Raw genomic sequence first — 24,699 nt, forward strand, 5'->3', positions numbered from 1 at the left:
GTTTCCCCAAAGATTTTGGATTTTAGATCATGTCTAAGATTTAGAGGGGTTTCTGTTACATCAAATGTTGGACTTGTAGGAATTTTTCTAACATGTGAAATTTGATATCTTTCATTCTCACTAAAAATTTCTTGCTTGAAAATTACTTTGGTTTCATGAGTAGTTTGGGTATCATCATCTTCCTTCTCTTTTTTTACGTTTTTTGACCCCTCAAAAGAATTCTCAACAGTTAAAGGTTTCACATCTTTTGTTTCTCTTTTTACTTCATCCTCTTTTTCTTTTTTTATTTCTTTAAACTCTCTTAACACAGACTCTGAATCAAGTTCTGGCTTAGTTTCTTTCAATTCCATTTCTAAATCTGTTTTCACTTTTTCTTCCTCTTCTTGTTTCATCTTTTTCAACTGTTCTAAAACCGCACAATCAACTGGCCCATATTCATCAACATAGAAGTAGTCCTTCAATAAAAAGTAAAAGAAATATTCTTCATGAATAAAACATATTTTGGATCGTTTATTTTTGCAGGAACACACTTTATCTGATTTCCAGGATTCGTTATTCAAGATGTACGAAGCATCAGATTTTAAATCCCCAAAGATTCGCTTGTAAAAAGCAATATCTATATCAGTAAGCCAACAGGATTTTTCTCCTCGACTAGTTAAAAGTGTGTAGATCAACTTGCCTAATTGTAAATGTATATTAGCTCTAAGACTGATTACACTTTTTGAAGTCGTTTCATCACTAGTAGTTTCTGACTTGACAACTTGAAAGCCCATAAAATACAAATACCCGTATATATTCTTAGCTTCCATGTTTTGACTACTGGAATTTTCATCATCGCAGGTGATTTGTTCCCAATCAAAAGTCAAGTTGAGGTTCTTTTCATTCACCCACAATCCTAGATATCTCAGGAAGTTAGCTGCTGCCAGGTCTGCTGCAACAAGGGGTCGCTTGTCTCTCCGTTTGGACACTAACTCATGATCATTGACGATGACACTGAACAAAAATCCTATTCCAACCGTGTAGTCAACAGTTCTAAAAACAGGAACTCCCCAACCATTGTCCGTACACACGTTCAACAATACATCATAAGGATTTCTTCTGCAGTTTGAAAGGTCATCCTGGTAAGTTTTCATTTTTGTTGCTAGGCTGATGCTGATTTGAAAAGGTCCTTTTCTAAACATGGCGCCTTGTTCTGCTGTTTTAGTTATTTCAACTTCGGTCCGACATTTCGCTAATAGACTGTCTATTTTCAACTCTAATTCTTCTTGAAGCATCATATTTTCAAATTCACAATAGAGTCATATATAAATCCTTTGGACAGGGCAGCTTAAACAAAGATTCACACACAAGCATACCTTTTATGTAATTTGTGTCTGAAATATCTCACAAGAGTGTTTACAAAATTAATAATGTCAACAGCAGTTTGTCAACTTGCATCCAATCCATGGTCCAATTAACTAGTAAGAGGCAGGGAAAGAGGAAATAAAAATAAACAACAATATTTTGTATGTTTGATCTTTGATTAATTATTTTGTATACTGAATTAGAAATTCAATTTATATGGATCAGCTGTAGCATTGACTAACCAACACAAATAGATTTCTCATCCCATTGTAAAGTTTGAAGCTCTTTTTTTGTGTCTAGTTCATGTCAGGTGACAAAATTATGTTTCTATTATTTTTGGGTTAAATTCCTGATTTGTGCTTTACTGTTTGGTTATTTAACTAGAGAAATAGTAATTTTTTATGATTAGATTGTTTTTATTTGGTAAAACAAGGTTTTAAATGAAACAAAGCACAACCTCTATACAGTGCACCAGAAGGTGGAAGGAAAAACGTAGGTTTGCTATTCCCGTCATACTCTGACGTTACCCAGATTGCAATAGTATATTTCATTACTAGGACGGAAAGTGGCATTTTCCGGTGCACGCTCAACTTTTTGTGTGAGGCGAAGCCAAACACAGGGAACCCCAATTTCATGTGCGAGGTGAAGCCGAGTATGTGAGAGCTATTTTCACGTACAAGGGGAAGCCGAGGACTGAAATAATGGAGCAAGTGCAGGATGATAACTTTCGGTACTAGTTATGAACGATTCTTTTCATCACGACGCAAAATTACACAAACACAGAATAGCAGACCTTAGTATTATTGTAACTATTTTATTTCTCAATTAATTTGACCGAACATCAAAATAAAATAAAATCATCTAAAAGGAAATCAGAATATGACTGGAATAGCACACCTATGTTTTGTCCTTCCACCATGGACAGAACTAACAATAAAATTGGCTTCAGAGCTGTTCCATAAGGATGAGAAATCTACTCAGGGAGTATGTTTTATCTATGGCTGTAGCATGGAAATGCTGTGACCTTGTATTAGAGGAGAACATGGCTGTTGCAAATATTTTACTAAAGAAGTACTTAGTTGAAAGAGGCTCTCACAGGGGTGCTACTTACTGGCGAATACTTACTATTTATATATACTATATTCAATGTCAGTGCAAATACTGCAGTTCAGTAGATGTCATTTCTCTCTTAGTTGATGGGTACATAATAGATGCTATTGTTTTCAATAAGCTGCTCTCCTAGTTATGCTTAGTTAAAAACAAGGCAAATACGGTAGGAATCATTAATTAACAGCAGCACACTATTTTAAGATTTAAAATAAAAGATTCTAAACTATGCCAGAGAGAAGTAAGTTACAGAGGAAACATTCAAAGGTACACTTAGTGGTGTCCAGCACTAGTCACTATAATATCTAGGGAAAAATCAACCCCGCCTACTTTTACTACAATGCTCACAGTGGAGAAAGACCCTGTGCCCTGTGCGATAGGAATTTCCACACAGTGCTAAACCACTCGGGACCTTCCTTGCTCATCACAAGTATATGTCTGGCACAACCATCGAAGTATATAATGGCTTATATACTAATGGCTTATATAATACTTCGATGGGCACAACATACGCTGAATGCATGCTGTCATCCCATAAGCAAGTTTGCTCTGTACCTTACTGGTACTTCTCTATGACTATGCACAATAACTTATAAACTAATAATAACTGTATGTAGTTCATAAGGTGCATAGTTCTAGAACCCGTCCAGTGTCATTTTTTAGCATTGAAAATTGCCGACTTTGGTAAGCTCATCTGAACAACTTCTAGAAGAGTGCTAGAGACTTTAAATTTGCGTAGTATTGTAGTAAGAGATCTTACATTACCGGTGGAATATGCAAAAGTACCATTTTCAAATTTTAACCCACCCAAAAATCCAAAATGGCGGACCTCTGAAAACGAAAAAACACTTTTTTTTCAACCGGATGTAGCTCGAAAACGGTAGGAGCTAGAAAAGATTTGAAAGGATCTTAGCGAAAGGAAATTAAATTTTCTACAAAACCCCCTTAGGCGTTTTCCGAAAATCTCACTCCTTCAGCTTCAAAAAAGCCCTACTTTCAAAATTTGGTAAATTTCTTTCAAATTTTTACCGGTTTTCGCTATTTTTCCATACCTAAATAATCCTTTTTCGCAAATATTATTATTGCTTTGTATTCTCCTTACTTTACTTTACATTTTACTCATTACACGTTTTTTCGTAACTTTACTCCTTGACCCCCAAAAATTAGGTTTAATGTCAAAATTTGAAAGTTTTTACGAGCCCCATGTTATTCTTACGGAGAATAACATTGAAATTTAATGACTTTGTTATGGTCATCCGAATCGTTTAGAAACGTGCTAGAGACTTGTAATTTGGTAGTATTGTAGTATGGGATCCTAATTTAAGAGTGAAATTTGCAAAAGTCACATTTTCAAACTTTAACCCCACCAAAAATCCAAAATGGCGGACCTCTGAAAATGACAAAACAAGTTTTTTTCAAACAGCTATAGCTCGAACACGGTAAGATATAGAAAAGATTTGAAATGATTTTCATGGTCAGGAATTAAATTCTCTACTATATACTCTTCGGCGTTTTTCGAAAATCGCACTCCTTTACATTAAAAAAACGTCGTACTTCCAAAAATTGTAAAAAAAGTTATTGATTTTTTACGTGTTTTTTGTTTAATTTCCGGACATAAAGTTTTATTTTTTGTGCTCCTAATTTTTTATGCTGAAAGAAAAATGTCCTAATGCACATAAATAAACTTTCAACCCTTAAAAAGATTAAAAATGGCGGATTTTTGGTAAAGCAGTACACACAAGTCGCTAATGCAGTATAATGAGTTGGTTCTCGCTCTTATTTTCGCTACCAAATTTGACCATACCTGTCACAGTTTCACGATCAGTTTCTTACTCCTATTTGGACTATTATATTTCCGAATTTTGCGATCTATACTTGGAACAAGTGTCAAGTGTTAACCCGTCAGTGTTAAGATTGATAGCTGATTAACGCATATTTTAAGGTAATGGAATTAAGTACTGCATTCCCATTAGGTTTTTTCAAGGTTTCAAGGTTATTATTAAATAGCAGGAATCCCAGTAGTAGCTAATTTAAACCTGAGGCTGAACACTTTTTCTTTTACCATATTTCCCACAATATGTCTACTACAAACATACCTCTAGGCTACATCTACTTGATGATCTGCATTCCTAAGGACACAGACAGATTTTAATGATCCGTTTGAATACCATTCAAAGGAATGGCTGTAGACTAACTTTTACACCTAAATCAAGTTTAGTGTAGACTAATTGGTTATTAATATCAGAAACTGGAATAATAGAACGGTGCGCGGTCACTGATTCCAAATGAGTTCCTACATCTTCTTTCTCATTTGATTGAAGTTTTTATCTATATAAATAAAATTAGAGTTTTGTCTGTACATTTTTTTTTTTTTTGTCCTAGGACGCTAGGCACGAGTCTGGAAATGTTTTTCACATTACTTCAGGCTAGACCTAGGGGTTGCGGCATTATCACTTAGATAAAATCCATTGGTTACTTGGCGGGGATCGAACCCGGGACCTCGGGGACTAAAGTCCCATGCTCTAACCACTACGCCAGCTCGCTCCCCTGTCTGTACATTGCCTCATAGACAAATAGAATAAATATAGACTGTCAAAGGAAGGTTCCCCGGTGTGCTGCTAGGAGTGCCGTGTAGTTACGGCGCACACTGCGTGTAGGCGTCGTAAGCTATTTGCCGTATGCTACAAGCAGAGGCTGCAGCAGTGTACACCGTAACTACACGGCACTCCTAGCGGTGTGCGCCGGAACATATGCTACCCGCAGCACTGCTAACGGTCTATATTTATTCTATTTGTCTATGATTGTGTAGAATCATAATTGTTTCAGTTATTTTTTTTTTTCATTTCATACGATAGAAAAGGCGAAACGTGTGTTACCTATCCTAATATCTGTCCATCTGTAACAACATAGACAAATAGAATAAATATAGACCGTCAGCTGTGCTGCGGTTAGCATAAGTTCTGGCATCCACCGCTAGGTTTGCCGTGTAGTTACGGCGCACACCGCTGCAGCGTCTCTTGCTGGTCGCATACGGTTCCTGCGCTCCTCGCCTGCAGCGGTGGGCACCGGAATTGAATTTACAACACCAAAAAATGTTTCATCTTCCTCTTAAAAACATTTGTCAGGCCTCTTTTCTTATGGTTTGTAATAATGTACATTCAACACATAGTATGAAAAATAAATCAAAACTCTCACTACTTGTAACTAATTTAACATAAATGGTTGATCAATGCGTCTCTGAAGCGATCCACTTTGTGGCCAGCCATAGATCGCCTCTCGCTCACATTAAATATGAGAGCTGTTTACATTGATCAACATGGAGCTGAGGAATTCCCAGAGATTCTAATGAAGGTTGGAGATAGATCATTAGAAAATATAAATTCATGAACTACCTATGGATATTGCCTGGCTCTGTGATTGTGCAATTCTGACACCTAAAAACAAGCAAGCAACGCAGATAAACATTTAGGTGATGTCTCTCTTCCACGTTAATGAACATACGTATAAATCAGTGAACACCATCCTGAGAGAAGACGATGCTGTAAACTACCCGGCAGAGTTTCTTGACTTAGTATCAGCACCCGGTTTGCCTGCCTATGAACTCACCCTGAAAGTTGGAGCTCCAATGATGCTGCTAAGAAACTTACATCCAGCCAAATTGTGTAATGGAACGCATCTTCGTATTCACAGTCTCCAGTGATACATAATTGAAGCAGAGATTCTCATGGGTTGTGGTACTGGTGAATTGTAATTTAAAGTGTTCAAGCGGCTACAGTTCTCCGTCACAGTTTGCTTCGCCATGACGATTAATAAATCACAAGACCAGACGTTGTCCACAGCCGGGGTGGAACTGAGCGGATCAGCATGTTTCTCTCACGGGCAGTTGTAAGTTGCGTGTTCAAGAATGAAATCCAGCAAAAGCTTCTTCATTCATGCTCTGAGTAGCCAGACTGCAAACGTAGTGTATGAGGAGGCATTTAGATAAACCACACAAATCCTCTCTGTCAACGGAAGAACCCTTGGGTGAAAGAAGGGGAAGATCTTCTAAATAGTAAATACCATAATTTAAACCACTTCTCATTTAGTTTTATTGTATTTTTTGTTAAACATATCATATTATTACCATTATTTTTAATAGTTTAACTGTCATTATTTCCAAATGAAGACACTAGAGCAAAAAGGGGGAATGTCACAAAAACGCAAATTCGAGAAAACAGCGATTGAGTGTTTTCAAACGCTCCCAAAAGAAATACGTTAGTCCCAGTACGATGGATATTCCTCCTTTTTAGCCAGTTTGTCTATAAATAAAATCGTTATATCCTTGGACTTTCCTTATATCACTTTCTTTCCCAGGTCAGTTTACAGAACATATAGAGCTTCTCCCAGAGCATATGATCATAGACTAACCAACACAAGTAGACTTCTCATCCCATTGTAAATTTTGAAGCACGTTTTTCGTGTCTAGTTCATGTACGTGACACAAAGGCGCCAGTGTCGACGAAACTTTGTTTCTATTATTTTAGGGTTAATTTCTTGATTTGTGCTTTACTGTTTGGTTATATAACTAGGGGACAAGTTATTGTTTATGATTAGATCGTATTATTTGGTTAAACGAGGTTTTAAATGGCTGTAATAACGGGAAACAAATTGTAAACAAAACACGACCTCTACAGAAAAACGGACAGAACTAACAATAAAATTGGCTTCAGCTGTTCCATAAGGATGGGAAATCTACTAAGGGAGTATGTTTTATCTATGATATGATGAACCCATTGCTATCTAAAAAATCTTTTTGGGCATTCCACCTTCTTCCCTAGGTGTCTTAAAATAGTATTTATTTTTAATACACCGTACTTACTATTGTGTTAGTTATAACTTTTTATTTTTATTATTACTGTAAATTAAATGCTTGAATTTATACATGACGTAATAAGATTCCCCATTGTATTGTTTATAATGTATATTTTATTCAACCTGTACGTTAGAACGGGTACACACCTAGTTTCTAATGTGTCCAATTTCCATACACCAAAGTATAGGTTGAAAGGTAACTTACCTAACTTAGGTGCCTCAGACCTCCACCAATTATTCTAAGCCAAATTCAAATCGGGCTCGTCATTGTACAATCTTGTCTTATTTCTAATCTGATTTGGTTCTGTCAAACTCTGAATGTTTTCATTGGCTAATTATCTCTAGTTCAGCTAATTAGTTTGCTGATGGATTATATTTGTTAGAATTTTTATTGTTTTTTTTTAGTGATTATTAGAACCCTCTTGCAATGAAATCCATAAATGTTTGTCAATCATACTAACTTTAAAAGGGTCAATTTAGATTTTATGCACTGTTGGTTGATTATTCCCAAAGCAGGGTTAGTACAGTACATTAATTTTTGTATTTCACAAAGTAGAAAAGAAAGTTGAGTAGAATGTATGTACCATTTAGGTCCTAATTATCTTCAAGGCCAATTTATTGTAATTTTTACCTTTATAATTATTTAAAAATGTTTGTTACCTGGAATCGTAATAGAAGAAATGGAATTTATTTATATGGAATTTATTTTTTGTCTTAGTGAAAAATATGAAAAGGCATATAAGGGTATAAAATATATATAAGGTTACATTACCTTGATCCCCAAGTGATCCATGTAAGTCCAAAAAATAGGATTACGCACGTTTCGACGTCAAAGCGTCATTGTCAAATCGTACAAAAACTTTCTAAACCATATGGTCACGTCACAGTCTTTCCGACACACACAAAAAACACATTACTGGTACAAAAATACATTTAAAAGTAGGCCTACTAACTAATTCGTGGTAAACGCAACAGATCTGCTTGCATGCCGAGACTCGACTGATGGTGCGCCGCTTCTTGGTTTATCAACTTGAACTTTGTCCTCTGCCACCTGTATCATCTAGTTGTGAGCTCTTTAGTTTTATGAATGATTCAAACAATGCATTTGACTGGAAAACACATTTGTCATTCAACAAATTTTGAGCCTGCTTCCTTGTTGCCTTGCTTTAGTCCAGTAACCAAGCTCTCGTATATACACAAATACCATTAGCTGCTTCCAAACAAACCAGCTGTTACAACCCTACTTAAGATGTTGCCACTTCGAAGGCCCCGGCCTGGAGAGGCGGCTGTGCTTGTAGGGTGTGTTTTTAGCAAAATGAACATAACCTTGTGCTTGAATTTCTAATTTTTTAATTAATAGTTATATAGGTTTGCTAACCTTTTTGCTTTTTTATATTGAATTAATGTTAATCAGGAATTATAATGGTTTTAATTTTACTAAGGTCTGTTATTCTGTATTTGAAAATTATTGTGCATAACTAGTAGCAAAAGTGATTTTCTACCGCTACTCCAAGTACTGTATTCCCGTCTTCGGCTTTGTTTCGCCTGGCACATGAAATTTAGTGTTCTTGAGGCCTTTTTGGTGGCTGTGTTTGGTATTGGCTTTGACTCACAAATTAAACTTAAGCGTGCACCAGAAATGCCACTTTCGGTACTAGCAATGAAATTTTCTATTTCTTTAATGCTTTATTTACGCATGATAGGAAAGATTTTAATGACTTGTATCCTGAAATATTGGTTTAACAAGTCAGGCATAATAATTATGAGTTCTTTCCTAAAACTATATCAGAAAATATATCACTGAAAGACAAATTTGATTTTAATAATTTATTTGATGGATAAGGCTAAGTTTTATCACTAGTAACATTTTCCGGTAAGCTTGTTGTTGATGTTTCAACAGTGGTTTTTTCTGTAGGTAACTGTTTGTTTTCTTCTCTGCTAAGCTTCTTGAGTTTTCGTTTATGCTTCATCGACTTCATATGTCCTTCTAACTGCTGAATTCCTTCAAATAGTCGATCACACACATCGCATCTTCTGAGCTGTAAAATATTCAGAAAATTATTAGTTTTGTAGATGACATCAGTCTTTTATGTCTATTATTTGTGTGTAAGACGACACATTTTTTTAAGGGTGAATGAAATGTGTAAGAATCTAGATTTTTTTTATTAAGCTTATTTGCCCGTCTACATAGACTACAGATCTGTGCGTGGAATGTATCCAGCGAAGCATGAGGTGAACCGGTACAGAACAAAGGTGAACTGTACTGATAAAATGTTTGCGGCAGTGACCAGGATCCAAACCCACAACATCGCTGCCTTGGGCCTGAAGTCCGTGACGATACCAACTGAGTCACTGACTCACCAGGATTTAAAGATTAAACTCCCAAAAAATTATGGTCTACCAATTTATTGCATTTATTTACGTAGAAATTACGGGGACATTTTGCCATACAATACCATCTTCATACTTAAAAAGTTTTAGTGGGATAAAATATTAAATAAAGAATAATTAATTAGTAATATGATTTTTTTTTGTAAAATTAAACTAAATTTATTTAGTACAATTTTTGAAATGACATAATGGTATTTTATTGTTTAAGAAACAAGCTGCTATTGCATTTTAATTTTTCAGTATGCTCATTGTTGTTGGTTAAAAAGTACTTTTAAGGGGGCAGACACTTTCCGTAATCCCCGTTACTAACTATTATAACAACTGAGACTGAGGACTTATAATTGTGTGAGTGAGGTTTTTTCCAATTGTTTCTAGTTTGTTTTCTTTACTGGTCTAAACATTTTTAGAGCATATTTAAACTATTTTTCTCTGTGGTGCTATATACATTCCATAGGTTCTCTCTTATATTACGTCATTACACTACAGATCATGGTCGTATAAAATGTGTTTTACTAAAGCTGGGTTTTCCTAGGCGCGGAAGCGGAGAGCGGAGAGAGGAACGCGGAGAGCGGACTCCACTTGTCTTAGGCAATTTAATGTTACTGTTTTCCTAGAAGCGGAGCGGAACACCATGTTAATCTCTTTTCTGCTCTCCGCGTTCCTCTCTCCCCTCTCCGCTTCCGCGCCTAGGAAAACCCAGCTTTAACACTAGCCAGTGACGGAAAGTGTCTACAACAATCTATTTAACTGCTAGTATGAACATGCAGCGTAATGACAACGTTTGACATCTCAACTCACCGTGTGATCCACCAGCTGGGGCTTCTCTATGGGTTCAGGAGAGACAGGGCAAGAACTGCCGTCCAAGATGGACGTTACGATGGAGAACGCTTTTTCTTTCACCTCAGAATCCCAGTGATCTAGGTTCGAGCCATCCAGTGTGTATAGAGGAGGAACCTACACAAATTCACCATATCACTTCACTTTAAACATGACTAGGGTTTGGACCATTCCCTTCCAAAAAACATTAAAAAATGCCACTGGCGTGGATACAAAATAACAAATATTTAGTTATGTGCTTTATGTATGTATTTCTGAATATTACTACAGGGTGAATGCAGAATGGAGTGGATGAACAGTGTAGATTATTGAGTAAGATCAGCTGTTTCTTAGGCCTCGGACATTTTATTAAATGATCAACAGCTGAGTTTTGTTTTGAACCTGTTCTGTTTTAAATAACTCATATTTATTTACAAACAAATATAGTATATCAAACAGTGTCAATACTATTATTAATACAAACTTTAAGCTTTAGATCATCATTAATAACCCAATGGCTAGTACGGTACCATTGACTATATATAGTCAATGACAATACTGAATTAATTGTTTTAATTTTTTATTTAAAAAATATTGTTATCAGAGCAATACGATACAACACAAGACACGGTGTACCAGCGTAGTGTTTTTTATAAAAATATGTTTTATATTTACGTAAGAATTGAGAAAGAAGCCAGTCAAACAAAAATACTATGGAAAAACAATGTCTAAAAAAGTAATAATACAACACATTTCCTCGCTCAATTTAGTCAGGTGAACTACAATAAAAACCAAGAATAAAAACAAACATCCGCCTGTGGTAAAACAATTCCTGACATCTAACTAAATAAACAATCGTAAAGCTTCCTCTTATGAGTTGAACGACATAGGTGGCATTGGACATTGAACTTGGCGCTATTGAACGTTCAAGGCCCAACATGCCATATTTAATACAGGGACAGGGCAAATAATCAAGAGATAAAAGTCTTCAATGAAACCTTGAGATAACGAACAGACACATGAAGGTTGCACTGAGCAATTATTTAATTTGCGTTTAACATTTCAAACACCTTTGTTTAAGTTTGTAATCAGTGAATGACTGTTAATTTAACAACACGTTTAATTATTTTTACGAGTTAATTTTTCAAAACTTTTTGTAGTTGATTGAAATACAATCTTACTGTTACGAGGTAGTATTATGAAAAGCATAGCTTATGTGTAATATAACGAGCTTTGTTTAAAATAGGGTTTTTTAATAAACACAAGAACACAAGGACGTAGAAAATGGGTGTTTTGTCCCCAAAAACTATAAGGGTATGTTCACATAACCATACAGAAGAACCTCAATAACAAGACTCTCATGGGGATTTAAATAAGACTTGTTATCAAGGTTGACATCTTATCGAGGTTTGCAATAGAATGTGATAGGGGGTAATAAGTTCAAGAGGATTTGAAAATGACGACTTACCATCAAGGGTGACTGTTATATCCTGTTATAGTGGGTCTTTTCATCAAAGTTCCACCATATAGTGATTATTGTGATTAGACAGTATTTACAAGTAATTGAATAATTACGTGCTGACTGAGTCCTTAGAGCGTTTCCTAAAGGTATTCTTCAATAACTGATTTTTTACATTCATAATACTTATTTGAAGTTTAACATTTGAAATTAAATCAATATCACATTTAAGTAATTAGACAAAGAGTTACCCTTTGATTGAATAATGCAAAATTATGATAAACCACGTTATGTTCATTCATCTTTTGTAGTAATTGTTTCATTCATTCATTTGTACTCAACTCTAAATGACATAACGTTTTTTTTTTAAGAAAATCTACAAAGCATTAGAGTACATTGCATCAAACAAGATCGAGAACCAAGGAGGAAATCACAGGAGATATTTTACAATTGAATGCATAACGGGGCCACCAATCGTTTGGCAAAAGACAGGATGCTAGAGAAATCAGAGAAATTGTCCGAGCAATTGTGACAACTCCCAGACACATTGTGGCAAGTACAGTAATTGCCACGCGGGGGAAGTTGTCACACCAATATGGGAATGTTCACCTGTCAGTCATTGTGTGAAAACTACAAGTTTCCGTTAGTTGGCATTGTTGTAAACAGCTGATAATTGGCATAACGTTTGCTATTAATTGCTAGAAGTGCAACGGGTATGGACACAAAAAGTTTAGCGCTTTGAACGTAATGAAAGAAAACAGTTATGGGATGTCACCAATTATGATGTAACTTAGTTTCCTTTAAAGTAAGCCCAGAGAATTAATAAACACTTAATCACCAGTTGATGTTACGGAGATAGAATTTTAAAACATAAAAAAATCCATTGATTTTTGCTCATGGAAACAAATTAAAATTCAACTTCCAAAAGCGTCTAGTATAATTTTTACTTATTTATTGACATGATTTGTGTCTAATTACCTAGTGGCTATAAAATAACAAAAACTGTAAGACAAAAGTTAGCAGGTTTGCAATCAATACCAAGTAAAAAATGCATACTAGATGAGCTTTAACTAATAATGCAAAATTTGAAAAGGTTGTCACTTAAGACCAGGGTTTGTTGTTTGACTGTTTCCACACACAACATTTAGAAAACTTTCCATAGAGTTTAAAACACACACAAATAAAATACTATCGAGAAATCACATAACTGAGGTTTGAAGCTATCTTGCAAATAATCTTATGTCAAAAAACGTAATTATTTCTTCTTACCCTGTTGTTCAACACTGCCATCTTCTTAGCTTTAGTTTTGATTATCAGCAAACATTATAGATTTGACAAAGTGATTAAATACATCAACGCCTTTAAAATTAAAAATTATGCAGCAGTATGTTCCCTAATGGGTCAGTCAATTAATTTCAATATATTTTCAATACATTTCATGATTTTGTATCTCACATTTATTAATAAAAAGTAATGACGATTTCACAAAAAAGTGCCGTACCCCCATTTTTTCTATTTCGCCTAACCTAACCCAACCTAACTGTAGTGAATGATTGAAATTTTAACTTAAAAAAATGTGTAGTTGTTTTAAAGACTGATTTTTACCTGTTCTTCGCCTCGACACAAAAATCGCTTGCGTATCCACTTGACCTGTCTTCTTGCGTATTGTCTGGTCGCAATCTTCATCAACTTCACTCCTTCCTCCAACAGCTTCCTTCCTTCTTTTCCTTTCCTCTCTTCTTCACCAAGCATCAGGTAAGGGTGGAACTCCTTGAAGCCAATACTCTGGTATATGCCCAGCGTGTAGGCTGGCGTCCTATGGAGGAAAGAAATAAGTTATGTTTTGTTAAAAATTAAATTAGATAGTTATTCTATATCTTTTTCAAGAGGTGGTGATGAATTTTACAGCTTTTCTGTTATAAAAGATTATTACGATTTCCATACGCTCTGTAAGGTTACAAATAAAGGTTACAAAAAGACAAAAAAAAACAGTAAATAAACAAATTAAGGTAGTAATTAATTTCAAACCAGATACTTCATGTGGTCTTGGCTTAACTAGCTTTGCCTTGAGAGTTGATTCAAAGTAAAAAAAAATCAGACATGCAATAGGTTTATAATTCTATACACTAGGACTTCTATACACTATAAAACCAAAATATTTATGTACAGTTTAATTCAACAATAACAATTAATTTGAATATCATTAATATAATTACTGTCCTTAGCTTTTTTCAAAACTTGGGTCTAACATACTATTGTTTGAAAAACACTAAACAATTTTAAAATTTTTGCTTTAAAAATAGGTTTTTTCGTGATGGTTAAAATATATCTTTTAAAGGTAATCCAGCTTTTCTACTTAAGGTGCTGGGGGTTATTATAAACCTGTAACAAATAGTAAGTTAATATATGTACAACTAGAATTTTATAAAAAGTAGTAAATAAGTCCCCGTTGACGTCAGTTACAAGGGTGTTCAACCAATAATTCTAGTTAACAGAGGTAGGTTAAATACCCTTCATGACACACGCCGAAATACGCTCTGCGGCGTCCGGTGCGCTCCACGTAAATAACACTAAAAAATAACTTGGCACAAACTGCGAATTAACGAACCACGTGTCGTTTCTGTGGGGATGTTATTTGTTATTTGTAGCTGCAAGGGGAGTTGAAAATGACAATACGAGTACAACAATGAAGGTAATTATGAGGGGGAGTTTCGTGCAGCTGTCATAATTAGGGAAAAAATTGTAGTTTTTGAATAGGATAACCTTCAGGATTAACCAAACGCATCGTTGAAGACTTTGTAAACATACGAGTAGTGACTAGTGGTGTGTAATATTACTGATTCATTCGGTTAGAATTGTTCAATTATAGAGTCAAAATGTGGAAGTAAATAGCTGGTAAATAATAGTTAAACGGAATTCTTCTAAACATAACAGATTGCAAACAAAAAGATTTACAATTCTTTTGGAAAGTTTTGGGGCTAGTTATGTCCGGTCCATACACACGGCGTGTTTCTTACTTTTTCTGGTTATTTAGCAGCTTTAAAAGTATTTTAACCGAATACATAACAATATATATATATATAGGTTGATAAACCATTGCTTGTAACCTGGTATTAAACCCAAAGTGCAAAACAGCAATCATAAAATCTATTCATAAATAAGAGAGAAATGATTAGCAAACATCAGCGCTCCCAGACGTACCAACATTAAAAACACTTCACAACAGGCTTCAGATTGTATCGTAAGTTGAGACGTTTGCTTGCACTATTTAAAATTAATTACTGAAAATTATTCAATTTGAAACCACACGTTAGATTTTTTCATACATTTAGTATATCATTTGGAGCAAACACACGTATTTTCTGATCTTTGCGTAACTTTAGTTGTGCTTTATCAGTAAAGAAATACAACAAGAGAGTTCGATCTGTATATAGTCCTACATTATTTCGGTGTAGAATTTTTTTTTATTTTAACCACAGTACTTTGAAAATACCTAAATAGGATACAACTACAGATAGTTTCAACAAAGATGCAATGTTCTGAAATAAGTGTTACACAATACATTAAACTTATTCCCTATAGATTTATCATTATTATGAATCGGTCAAAACAATTCTGTGGCAAGTTTCTATCCGGCATATGAAAGCGTTTCATGTTTAATTAATTGTTATTTCACCAACTTTACAGTTATTTCAACAAAAGAAATTATTGGAAACTATTATTTTTTTACGATACTATAACTATAGTTAGTCACAGCTGCAAACTTAAACGTATACGAACGTAAAGCATACAAAAATGCTCGTTTTCACAATAGAATAAAAACTTGCAGCAATGAAATCAAACCTAAACTCGGAACAAAAACAAAATATTGCTGTAAGCGCTTAACCTACATCTGAATACAGGATTGCGAAACAGGAAAGTATAGAAGACAGGCGGATTGTAGGCGATGTTGTACGCCTAGCATGGAACCCAAAACCCTACGTGGGATGTCGAATATGGGTCGCGAGCCCACGAGTACACAGGGACAGGAGATTATGTTGTATCATTGCACTACGCACTACAGTACATACAGCAAACTATACTGACAACATGCAAACAAAACAATGTACGACGCAGCGGTGAAGACGACGTAGTTACCATCTTGTCTGAAAATATCGCAGCAAAGGGTGGCTGACGCTAGAAATTCTTATTTGTACAACTTTAGGACAATGTCTCAAACTCTGAAATCGGCTCAATACTGAAGGAGCGTCAACAAAAAGTAGTTCGCCACACATACAAGAGCTCCAGCTGGTAATCATTAGTACTCGCCCTTGCCGCTTGAATCGCTGCTTTCTTTAGGATGATACAACTAGACATAACATCCCCATTCCCCATGTTAAAGTTGTTGCCAGTTTAAAATAAAAATCGTCGTAGTTGACGGGAGCCGCAGCACAGAAAACATACTACTATAGTAGTAAGTTTTCTGTGGCCGCAGTCAGATTGTCTGTCGAATACACAAATGTTTTTACCAAGTCATTTGATGGACTGACTGACTTATTGTGAGCCATAGTAACTGTGATGATGACCCATTAACTATTTCAGCAACAAAAAATAAGGTAGAAAATATAATTTTAAACTCTAGTACATCCTGGGACTGGCTCACAGAATTATGTTCTTTTAGTAAACATATGTCGATGACTGGTCCATATATGCCTATATGGATGGGATGGGATAGTCAATGCTCACATATTAGCCCTTACATCCATAGTACATAATTAAAACCAAAGATGATATAAAATGTAATAAAGGGTAACCGCAGTTACGAATTGTTGGTTGTTCATTCGGCTATCGTGACACATTTCAAAATTGCAACAACGCAACCGAATTCTTCCAACAGTAAATTTACTTAACATAAAAGAGTAGAAAGTATAGATATAGATTATATTACTAGACTTTTTCTTAACTATCTAACAAACAAATTAACATACGATTTCTCAGTGTGGCCTAGCTAAAAGCGTTCGGATAGGAATTTTAATGCTATTTGTGTCTGTATTGTTTATACTTGGCACGGAAAAACATCCGCTTCTACATTGGGTGTATGGCATTTGAATGGGAAATTAAGAATAGGGTTGCGGGTTGGAATGTGTACACGTTCGGTTGCAATGTATATAAAATGGGGTTGAGTGTGTAAAAGTTAGATTAAAAAATTGTGTATTGTAAATCTTCATAAAAACTAAAACTTTAAGAAAGTATAAAGGTTTGGGACGAAACTAGGCCTATGTACAACCACAGACTATGGAACCAAGTTGGTTTGTAGACAAGTTTAGATAACACATAACAAAAATAGTGTTCGAATGTTTTAAAATTTGTATAAAATGTGATTAAAAAGTAATCAAAAAAGCTTTGCATTTTAACATGTAAAAACTAATTTATATATCCACTTTTGCTATACGTCGTTTAAAATTGATCTTCATAGTCCTTCGGGTAGTTAGAATGACATTTTAATACTTCAAGACCAAAATAAAAATTATATGACACATGTAAAACTATTTTCAGCCATGGAGGTTCATCCTTCTAGGGGAAAAGTTGGGCTGTTCAAATCGCAGGTAGCCAACTTACTTTTTACCAATACCCAACAAAATTATAATGACCACCTCACATCAACAGGTTGAGGTAGGATCCTCTCAATCCGTAAACCTACCACAAACCTGGCTAGACCTACCTCAATCAAACAGGTTGATTCCTGGTTATTATTACTGAAGTAACACACGAAGAGATATACTTGAAGTAATATAGATAACGTGATATACATTGCATTTATTTTATGCCAATGTTATCAAATTGGACCATCGTTTCCATTCAACTGACTGCAATTGCAATTGAATTGAATAGATTTACAGCTATTAGGCCTAATTACTAATGTGCAAAATCTATTTTAATGTGCAATATAATCGATTCACACTAGACTAGATCGTTATGAATGCATGTCGATTGCGATAAGTTGCACACAGTAAGACGTAAACATCTAGCAAATCACTAAACGTGTTACAGAATATCAATTGTGTTTGGAATTGAAGTGTTTGGAATATATTGATTTCGATGTTGATCAATTCAAAATCAGTAAAAATGTCCGTGGATTTTACAGTTATTTAATTAGTTATATTTTTACAATGTTTTACTAATACGGTGTTTTGAACACAACAATTCAAATGATTTAAGCCCAAAATTGTTAAATATACACTCACAATGATGATATAAAAATAGTAAAATGCCTGATTTGAATTGCAACTTCCAAGGCATCCAATAATTTGGAAGCTACATGGCTTATTTCAAGTATACAAGTAGCCTATAGTTTTTTTTTGTTTTTTTTTTTTTTTAGGAAGTGTCATTATGCCTCTATGCATTGAGTTACAGTAGCCTTATTGGAGCTTATATGGCGATTTCAGTTAAATAACGAACAATCATACAAGTGTCATTACATCGCAAGGTTTGCACACATTGTAAAATTAAGCGTGTGTAAACTTAATAAAATACTATTATATATAGTAAGATAAATGCAAATATAGATACATTAAAGATACTTATTATCACTTTGGAAAACGCTGTAAGAAAATGGTGACGCTTACTCTCTGGTAAAATTTTCAAAACAACGACCCGGACCTCTTCGCCTATTCTCTGCGTCTTCTTCATGACCTTTCTTGATATATTTATTTTGCTCTAGTACATTATGCATACTATATAATATGATTACTATTATAAAAAGATGCATACTATATAGGTGAAAAAACTTCTAAAAAATCAACTATACTTAAAATAAGCCATGTATAGCTTCCAAAGAAGCCAACAGAATTATTGGATGCCTTGGAAGTTGCAATTCAAATCAGGAAATGAATACTCTTCTGGTATCAGGGGGCAGATATGTTAGTTTCGTAGGTGTTATATAAATTAAACAGTCTAATCACACTCATATTGCCCTAGTCTCTCACAAATCAAAACATTCGGGCCTGGGTCGTGACATTTGCACCTTATGAATGGCCATCAACTTTCTCCCACACAAACACACACACTCATGTAGCTATGGTGTAGCTGTAGGCGACCAATGATGTATGGCCGCAGTGAAATTACACAAGCGCAAACTAGATATCTTTACATTTCACTTTCTTTAAATTATAGTAAAACCTTTAATTTTAACAATCTAGGCGGCCAAGGAACATCCACTAAGGCGTAAAGTAACTCATTTCGACCTACGTTCAAGTTTCACTAGTTTTCAGGTTTAACGCAAGTTTTAGGTTTCGAGACGAAGACAATCCGGAAAATGATCAGGATTGTCGGAAAGCCTATGGTGGTAGGAAAACCCCTATGTGTATTACAAGCACAAGCAGGCATTGCCACTCTCAAATTGAATGACCGCACGGAGCTTAGTTCTCGAGCGGCAATGACAAAATTTGCAATCTAATACGCAAATAGCTATTTCGATTAAAAAATAAACATGAATAAATATTCAAAGTCTTCTTGGTCCGAACTTCTGTCGCAGTGCAAGATCCGACAGGAAGGAGCACTTTGTATTTAATTTGGCCCAATCAGTGTAACATCATCAGGCTAGGGGTGGGGAGGTGATTAGATCAGAGGGTACTGAATGCACCACCCTCAACCCATCACAGCTGATTTGTTATCTGATACAATCAGCTGGTTACAACAATACACTGATGCAGCTTCATTGCACTAAAATTTGAACTTGATATGGTGTGTTGCTGAAGGTTTCTGTCAGTAAAAATGTATTTAAACTAGAACGTAGTAAAATAGTACAACGACTGTGTTTGATTACAAATTAGATAGTTTGTAATGTACTTATCAACAATAATGTACTTCAATAATTTGACTAACATGAGAATTGGCGTTTCACTTTAGGTTTCGTCCTAACGTTGTCATTGAAATTCATTAATTTGTGTAAATGGTTTGGAGTTTTATTTAAGTTTGGAAAGGTTGGTGAGAACAGGCTATACGTATGGTTTATTTTCACTGACATTGTTATACACTAATTTACATGTCTGCGCCGAAGCAATGCAATAATATTCCACTTAATTAATCGAGCCCCCACTACTCAGTTTGAAATTGACGCAAGTAAATTAATGAAAAATAAAATCAGTATTTTACATTAACTTATTATACAATTTAAATACAACACATGTGTTTTAGCTTATTTCCTTATAAACTAAAATCAGACTTTTTGCCCGAGCCAACGCGGCGGGACTGTGGGATTCACGGTGACTGATGACTCCGAAGTAAACGAATTTCATGTCATTGGATTGAGTAAAGGTCTCTCGCGGGAATGAAAGAAATAAAAGAGGAGAAAACATCCCAAAAGCAGTACTGATAATATATTTCAATAGTCAATGATAATATTCACGACATTCATTATTATATGTGGAGATCATTTCATTTTAACGACAAAACTATTACGTTAGTAATTAAAAACTACTGCAGGCATAACCTTTGTATAGTATCAAAGCTTGAAGGTTTTCACTCTGCTGGTGAGAACTCAGAACATTTTTTTCTAATAAACTTTTTTGTAAAAAATCGTGAAATGCTTAAATATGATGTATAATGGTTCTTATTTTCCCTCAAAGACCAATCAGTCGTACGTACACCTCATCATTGACTAGTCAATGACCTCATCAAACCAAGCACGAAGCAAGACTAAATTATAAAGCTGTGTACCTTGCCTTTGCCTCGTATATTCGTTTGTTTGCCTTGTGTAGTACGTGGTGGCATCTTTATATGAGCAAAGCTCGACAACCACGATTTTATTGGGCAGCAGTAGACTGGTCCCTTGTGAAGTAGTATCATCACTTCTTTTAATCTATGGTAGTATGTAACATCTTTATACGAGCAAAGCTCGGCAACCATGTGTCCATTGAACCAGTGGCAGACTGAACGGTCGGCAAGGCAGATCCTTTGTCGAGAGCCACTAACCGGGGGACGAGCTTGGCATATTGATGTGACAACTTCAATTAACACACGCGTTATCTGATAATCCCGCCCGCCTCCTTTCCTGGTCGCATTCCGCTCTGACTTGTTCTTTCCTTAATCACTTCTTGAACATCAATTAGTGGAAACGGTGAAAATGGTCGCGAACGGTTTTGGGGCGTGGAATGCGAAAAACATTTCGCTGAATGAGCCATTTCACAAGATTGCTGGAGATCTATCAGTTTTTGGTTTTATGAGGACCATAAAAGCTTACTCGATTATTTTTAATTCCAACATGTACAACATTGAATAGATCTATTCAATATAAATCACAGATAATATAAATGAGGTTGACCAACCTGTATTTTGGAACAACCACGATATACGTTTTTAAGGTTCATGTAGTTGTTCTGTATTGATAATAAAACTTGTAGTCTACTTGGCTGTAATAAATACAAATGAAATTAAAATTGAAATGGGGTGATAGCAATTTATTTTAGTGACTACGCAATTTATGGTTAGTCAGTAAATATTTTTAACAAAAAATCCTACGAATAAAAAAATATATTAAATAAAAAAATTATATACGTTGGTAAATTTTTTTTAATGATGGTTTTATGTCTATTGCTTCACCAACAAATAAAGTACAACTGAACGTAAAATATAGCTGTAGAGATTAGTTCCTAAATAATGTATTACTGATCAATATATTTTTAGTGATTAAAACCAGATTATTCGTATTCAGATAATGAAATGATTCAAAACGGATCCAACTCTAAATCGTTGTAGAACTCATTTTGTAAAACAGCAATGAGTGTTGATAAGTGTGCGGAAAACGTAGTGTGAATTTTAATAACAGGAGTTGGCAGCCTGTCTAAATTGAGAAATCAGCTGTTTTAACATTCGCAACAGCTGTTTGGCGGGAGCGAGTCCTGCATTGCCGGTCTCTATCATTTAATTGACACCTTATCTGGCTGGCCATTTCTCTCATTTCGCGTTCAATCCGCAACAGCTTTCTACACCAATGGGGACTTTAACGGATTCCCACTTTTTGTAACATTATGGCGTGGATTTTAACGGACTTGGAGGGGATTTTATGTCGCGTTTTACACACCATTAACATTTTATACTGAATCGCCTACAGGTTCGACAAATTGTATTAAGGTACGTCCACACCGAACGCGCAGAGCTGCGCCGCGCTGCGCAAAACATGTGCGCGCCGAGCGGCGCACTTGGTGTGGACGGCGAACCGCGCAGCTACGCGCACTCGAGAACATCCGCGAACACGATCCGACTGATGGCGGTATTTTGACGAACATCTTTGAAGTTTGTTCGCCTTTGCGCGCTCAGTGTGGACGGGCATTTGCTCAGTTGTTGCTGCGCGTCGTTTCGGCTCGAACTGTCACTACCTGTGTATGATCAAAATGGCTTTTGAATGGAGTCGTGAGTGCATCGAGACTCTGGTGAATGCATATCGAGTTCGAACGGAGTTATGGGACCCAAAAGACAATAACTACCATATTGAGCATATTGATCATATTGATCATTGAGCATGGATTCCCCTCCATACGATTCCCGACGTCTCAGTATGGGCGTCACCCAATGACGACGTGGTTTTCTCCTTCTTTTTAACCGATCATTATAAATAACAATAAAAACCGAAGCAGCTATTGCAGGGTCCATTTTCTACATCGGTGTGATTGTGTAGCCCGCGCAACACGGATCACAGCCGCGCAACTATGAACATGGCGCTCTGTTCCGCCCAGTTTAGCGCAGTTTCGCGCAGCGCAATATGCTTTGCACAGCGCGGCGCAGCTCTGCGCGTTCGGTGTGGACGTACCTTTAGGTCTACATCTGAACTAACGGGTCACATGATTGGTTAAATGGTCTTGAAAAAGCGGGTCTTGAATGCTAGAGGGCCTGGCTCAAATCCTACTAATCACGAATAATAATTGTGATTCGATAAGGACCCAGTGGTTCCGAATCTACTCTCGATTGAAGTCTCCTCTGTGAATGAGGTTCCTTCATAAAAATCTACAATAATATATGTATCCACCCAAACAATTTAAAGCACATACAACAAATGTATTTTTCAAACGCAACGTTATTTTTATTATAGCACAGTGTAATAAAATAAATAAATTTAATCGTGATTTTTTCCAATTAATCATTTAAATATCCGATTCCAATATGTAATTAACACAACATTAACTGTTTAAAATTAGTTCCATGGTCTATGATACTGTCATTTTACCGCCCATAATACTGGTTTAGCAGCTATGTTAAGATGTACAATGCTTACAAAATGATAACTTCTTACCTACCAAATTAAAACTTATTCTTGATAAATGATTTCGGCAACTGAAAAAAGGGATTTGTTTTATTTGTACAACTAATACTTTTCCGCGCGCTTATAAATCATTGACTTCACTCGTGCCAAATGTGAATAATCAAGAAACTATTAAATTCAAGATTCAAACCCTTCTCAGATAGACGACACTCCCTAACCTAACCTTTCCAAAATGATACAAGAGGAAACGACATAGTAACTCATGTGAGATGGACAATCTTTTAAATTTATTGTCCTCACATAGGCATCCCTGCAAGATACATTACTTCCGGTGTCTTCTCACATACAAACGTGCGTAGGTTACAGCAATGGAATACAAACATCTTAAGTTTTTGATGATATTTATACACATTACTTATGTATATTTAAACCCTTAGGGTTTATGCCTAATTGTACTAATTTTGTTGACTACGAATATGACGAAATGAATCAAATTATGAATGAATTCACAACCCAAACCAAATTCGATACGCGGAAACAACCTTACTTCCAGAGAAGACAGTTTACATACAATAATTACTTGTAATTCATTCAGTTGAGAGGAAGGCTGTATGACACATTGTTATGTAAGACGCCATGATGTAGTATAGTGGCCTTTACCTTGGCAGGTCTTTGCCCCACTCAAGGCCCATCTATTGCGACTTACACACGCACACGCCACACAGCTGTAACTAATATGCTAACTACAAATTGTAGTTAATTAAAACAAAATTGTATAACCCCGGGCTTCGTCTTGACTTTCAGGATTCATAATGCTTGATTTGTTATGGACTGTATTGTGTTATAGAAACTGTAAGGTTAATGAATGAGAATTTTGCTGGGTAAATAGGCCTACCTGAAAGTGTGTAGAGAAATTACCAAGTCTTTAACGGTAACAGCAAACTGAAAAATATTTCTTACCTGTGGCCTGACCATTAAATTGAAAAACCCAAAAACCTACTACTTACAAAATAGGAAAAACAAGTATCATAATAGGAAGCTGTGGAGATAACTATGGCGTTAATTGAGAAAAAAATATATATATATATATATATAGTTTGAACCGAAAAACTTACAGCGTTGAGGACATTAAAGTCCAAGTGACAATATTCCATTGAGCCATTGACAGTAAGTGCACAAACTAATCGTTATATTTAGTTTTATTTTATAAAGGCAAGAAGTAAATAATAAATATCTCCGCCACAGCAAATCTGCAGACTAAGCAAATTGCAATGATTGTCCTATTGGATTTTTTTATATCCTTTTAAAAAATGTATACTTATGTAAATTTAAACGAATTGTATTTCTACTGCCTGGAGATATAAAAAAGAAAAAGTAAATCTGTACCGGGTGTAGGTCTTGCCGCCCACTTACGACTTATTATGCTCAATAAATGGGAAATTCGCTAAAACAACGAATTTTACATGATGCCAGACTGAAACATGCCTGATAGTCA

The 24,699-nt window shown here is 35.4% G+C and overlaps 1 protein-coding gene across 1 annotated transcript in view; it reads right to left on the reverse strand.

Moving 5' to 3' along the window:
* Window positions 1–9,140: 9,140 nt before the first annotated feature.
* The window catches only part of LOC129004328 (tRNA dimethylallyltransferase-like), a 169,664-nt gene continuing 154,105 nt past the window's right edge, over window positions 9,141–24,699 (reverse strand). The window contains exons 6-8 of the mRNA XM_054432874.1: window positions 13,574–13,784; window positions 10,492–10,647; window positions 9,141–9,341 (exon numbers count right to left, since the gene is read on the reverse strand). Of these exons, the coding sequence (XP_054288849.1) occupies window positions 9,147–9,341; window positions 10,492–10,647; window positions 13,574–13,784 (562 nt within the window). The 3' untranslated portion in view covers window positions 9,141–9,146. The remainder of the gene's footprint in view (window positions 9,342–10,491; window positions 10,648–13,573; window positions 13,785–24,699) is intronic.

The sequence above is a fragment of the Macrosteles quadrilineatus genome, unplaced genomic scaffold (assembly GCF_028750875.1).
Source record: "Macrosteles quadrilineatus isolate MER2022 unplaced genomic scaffold, UCM_ALF_1.0 Scaffold_9__3_contigs__length_116548681, whole genome shotgun sequence".
Classification (NCBI taxonomy): Eukaryota; Metazoa; Arthropoda; class Insecta; order Hemiptera; family Cicadellidae; genus Macrosteles; species Macrosteles quadrilineatus.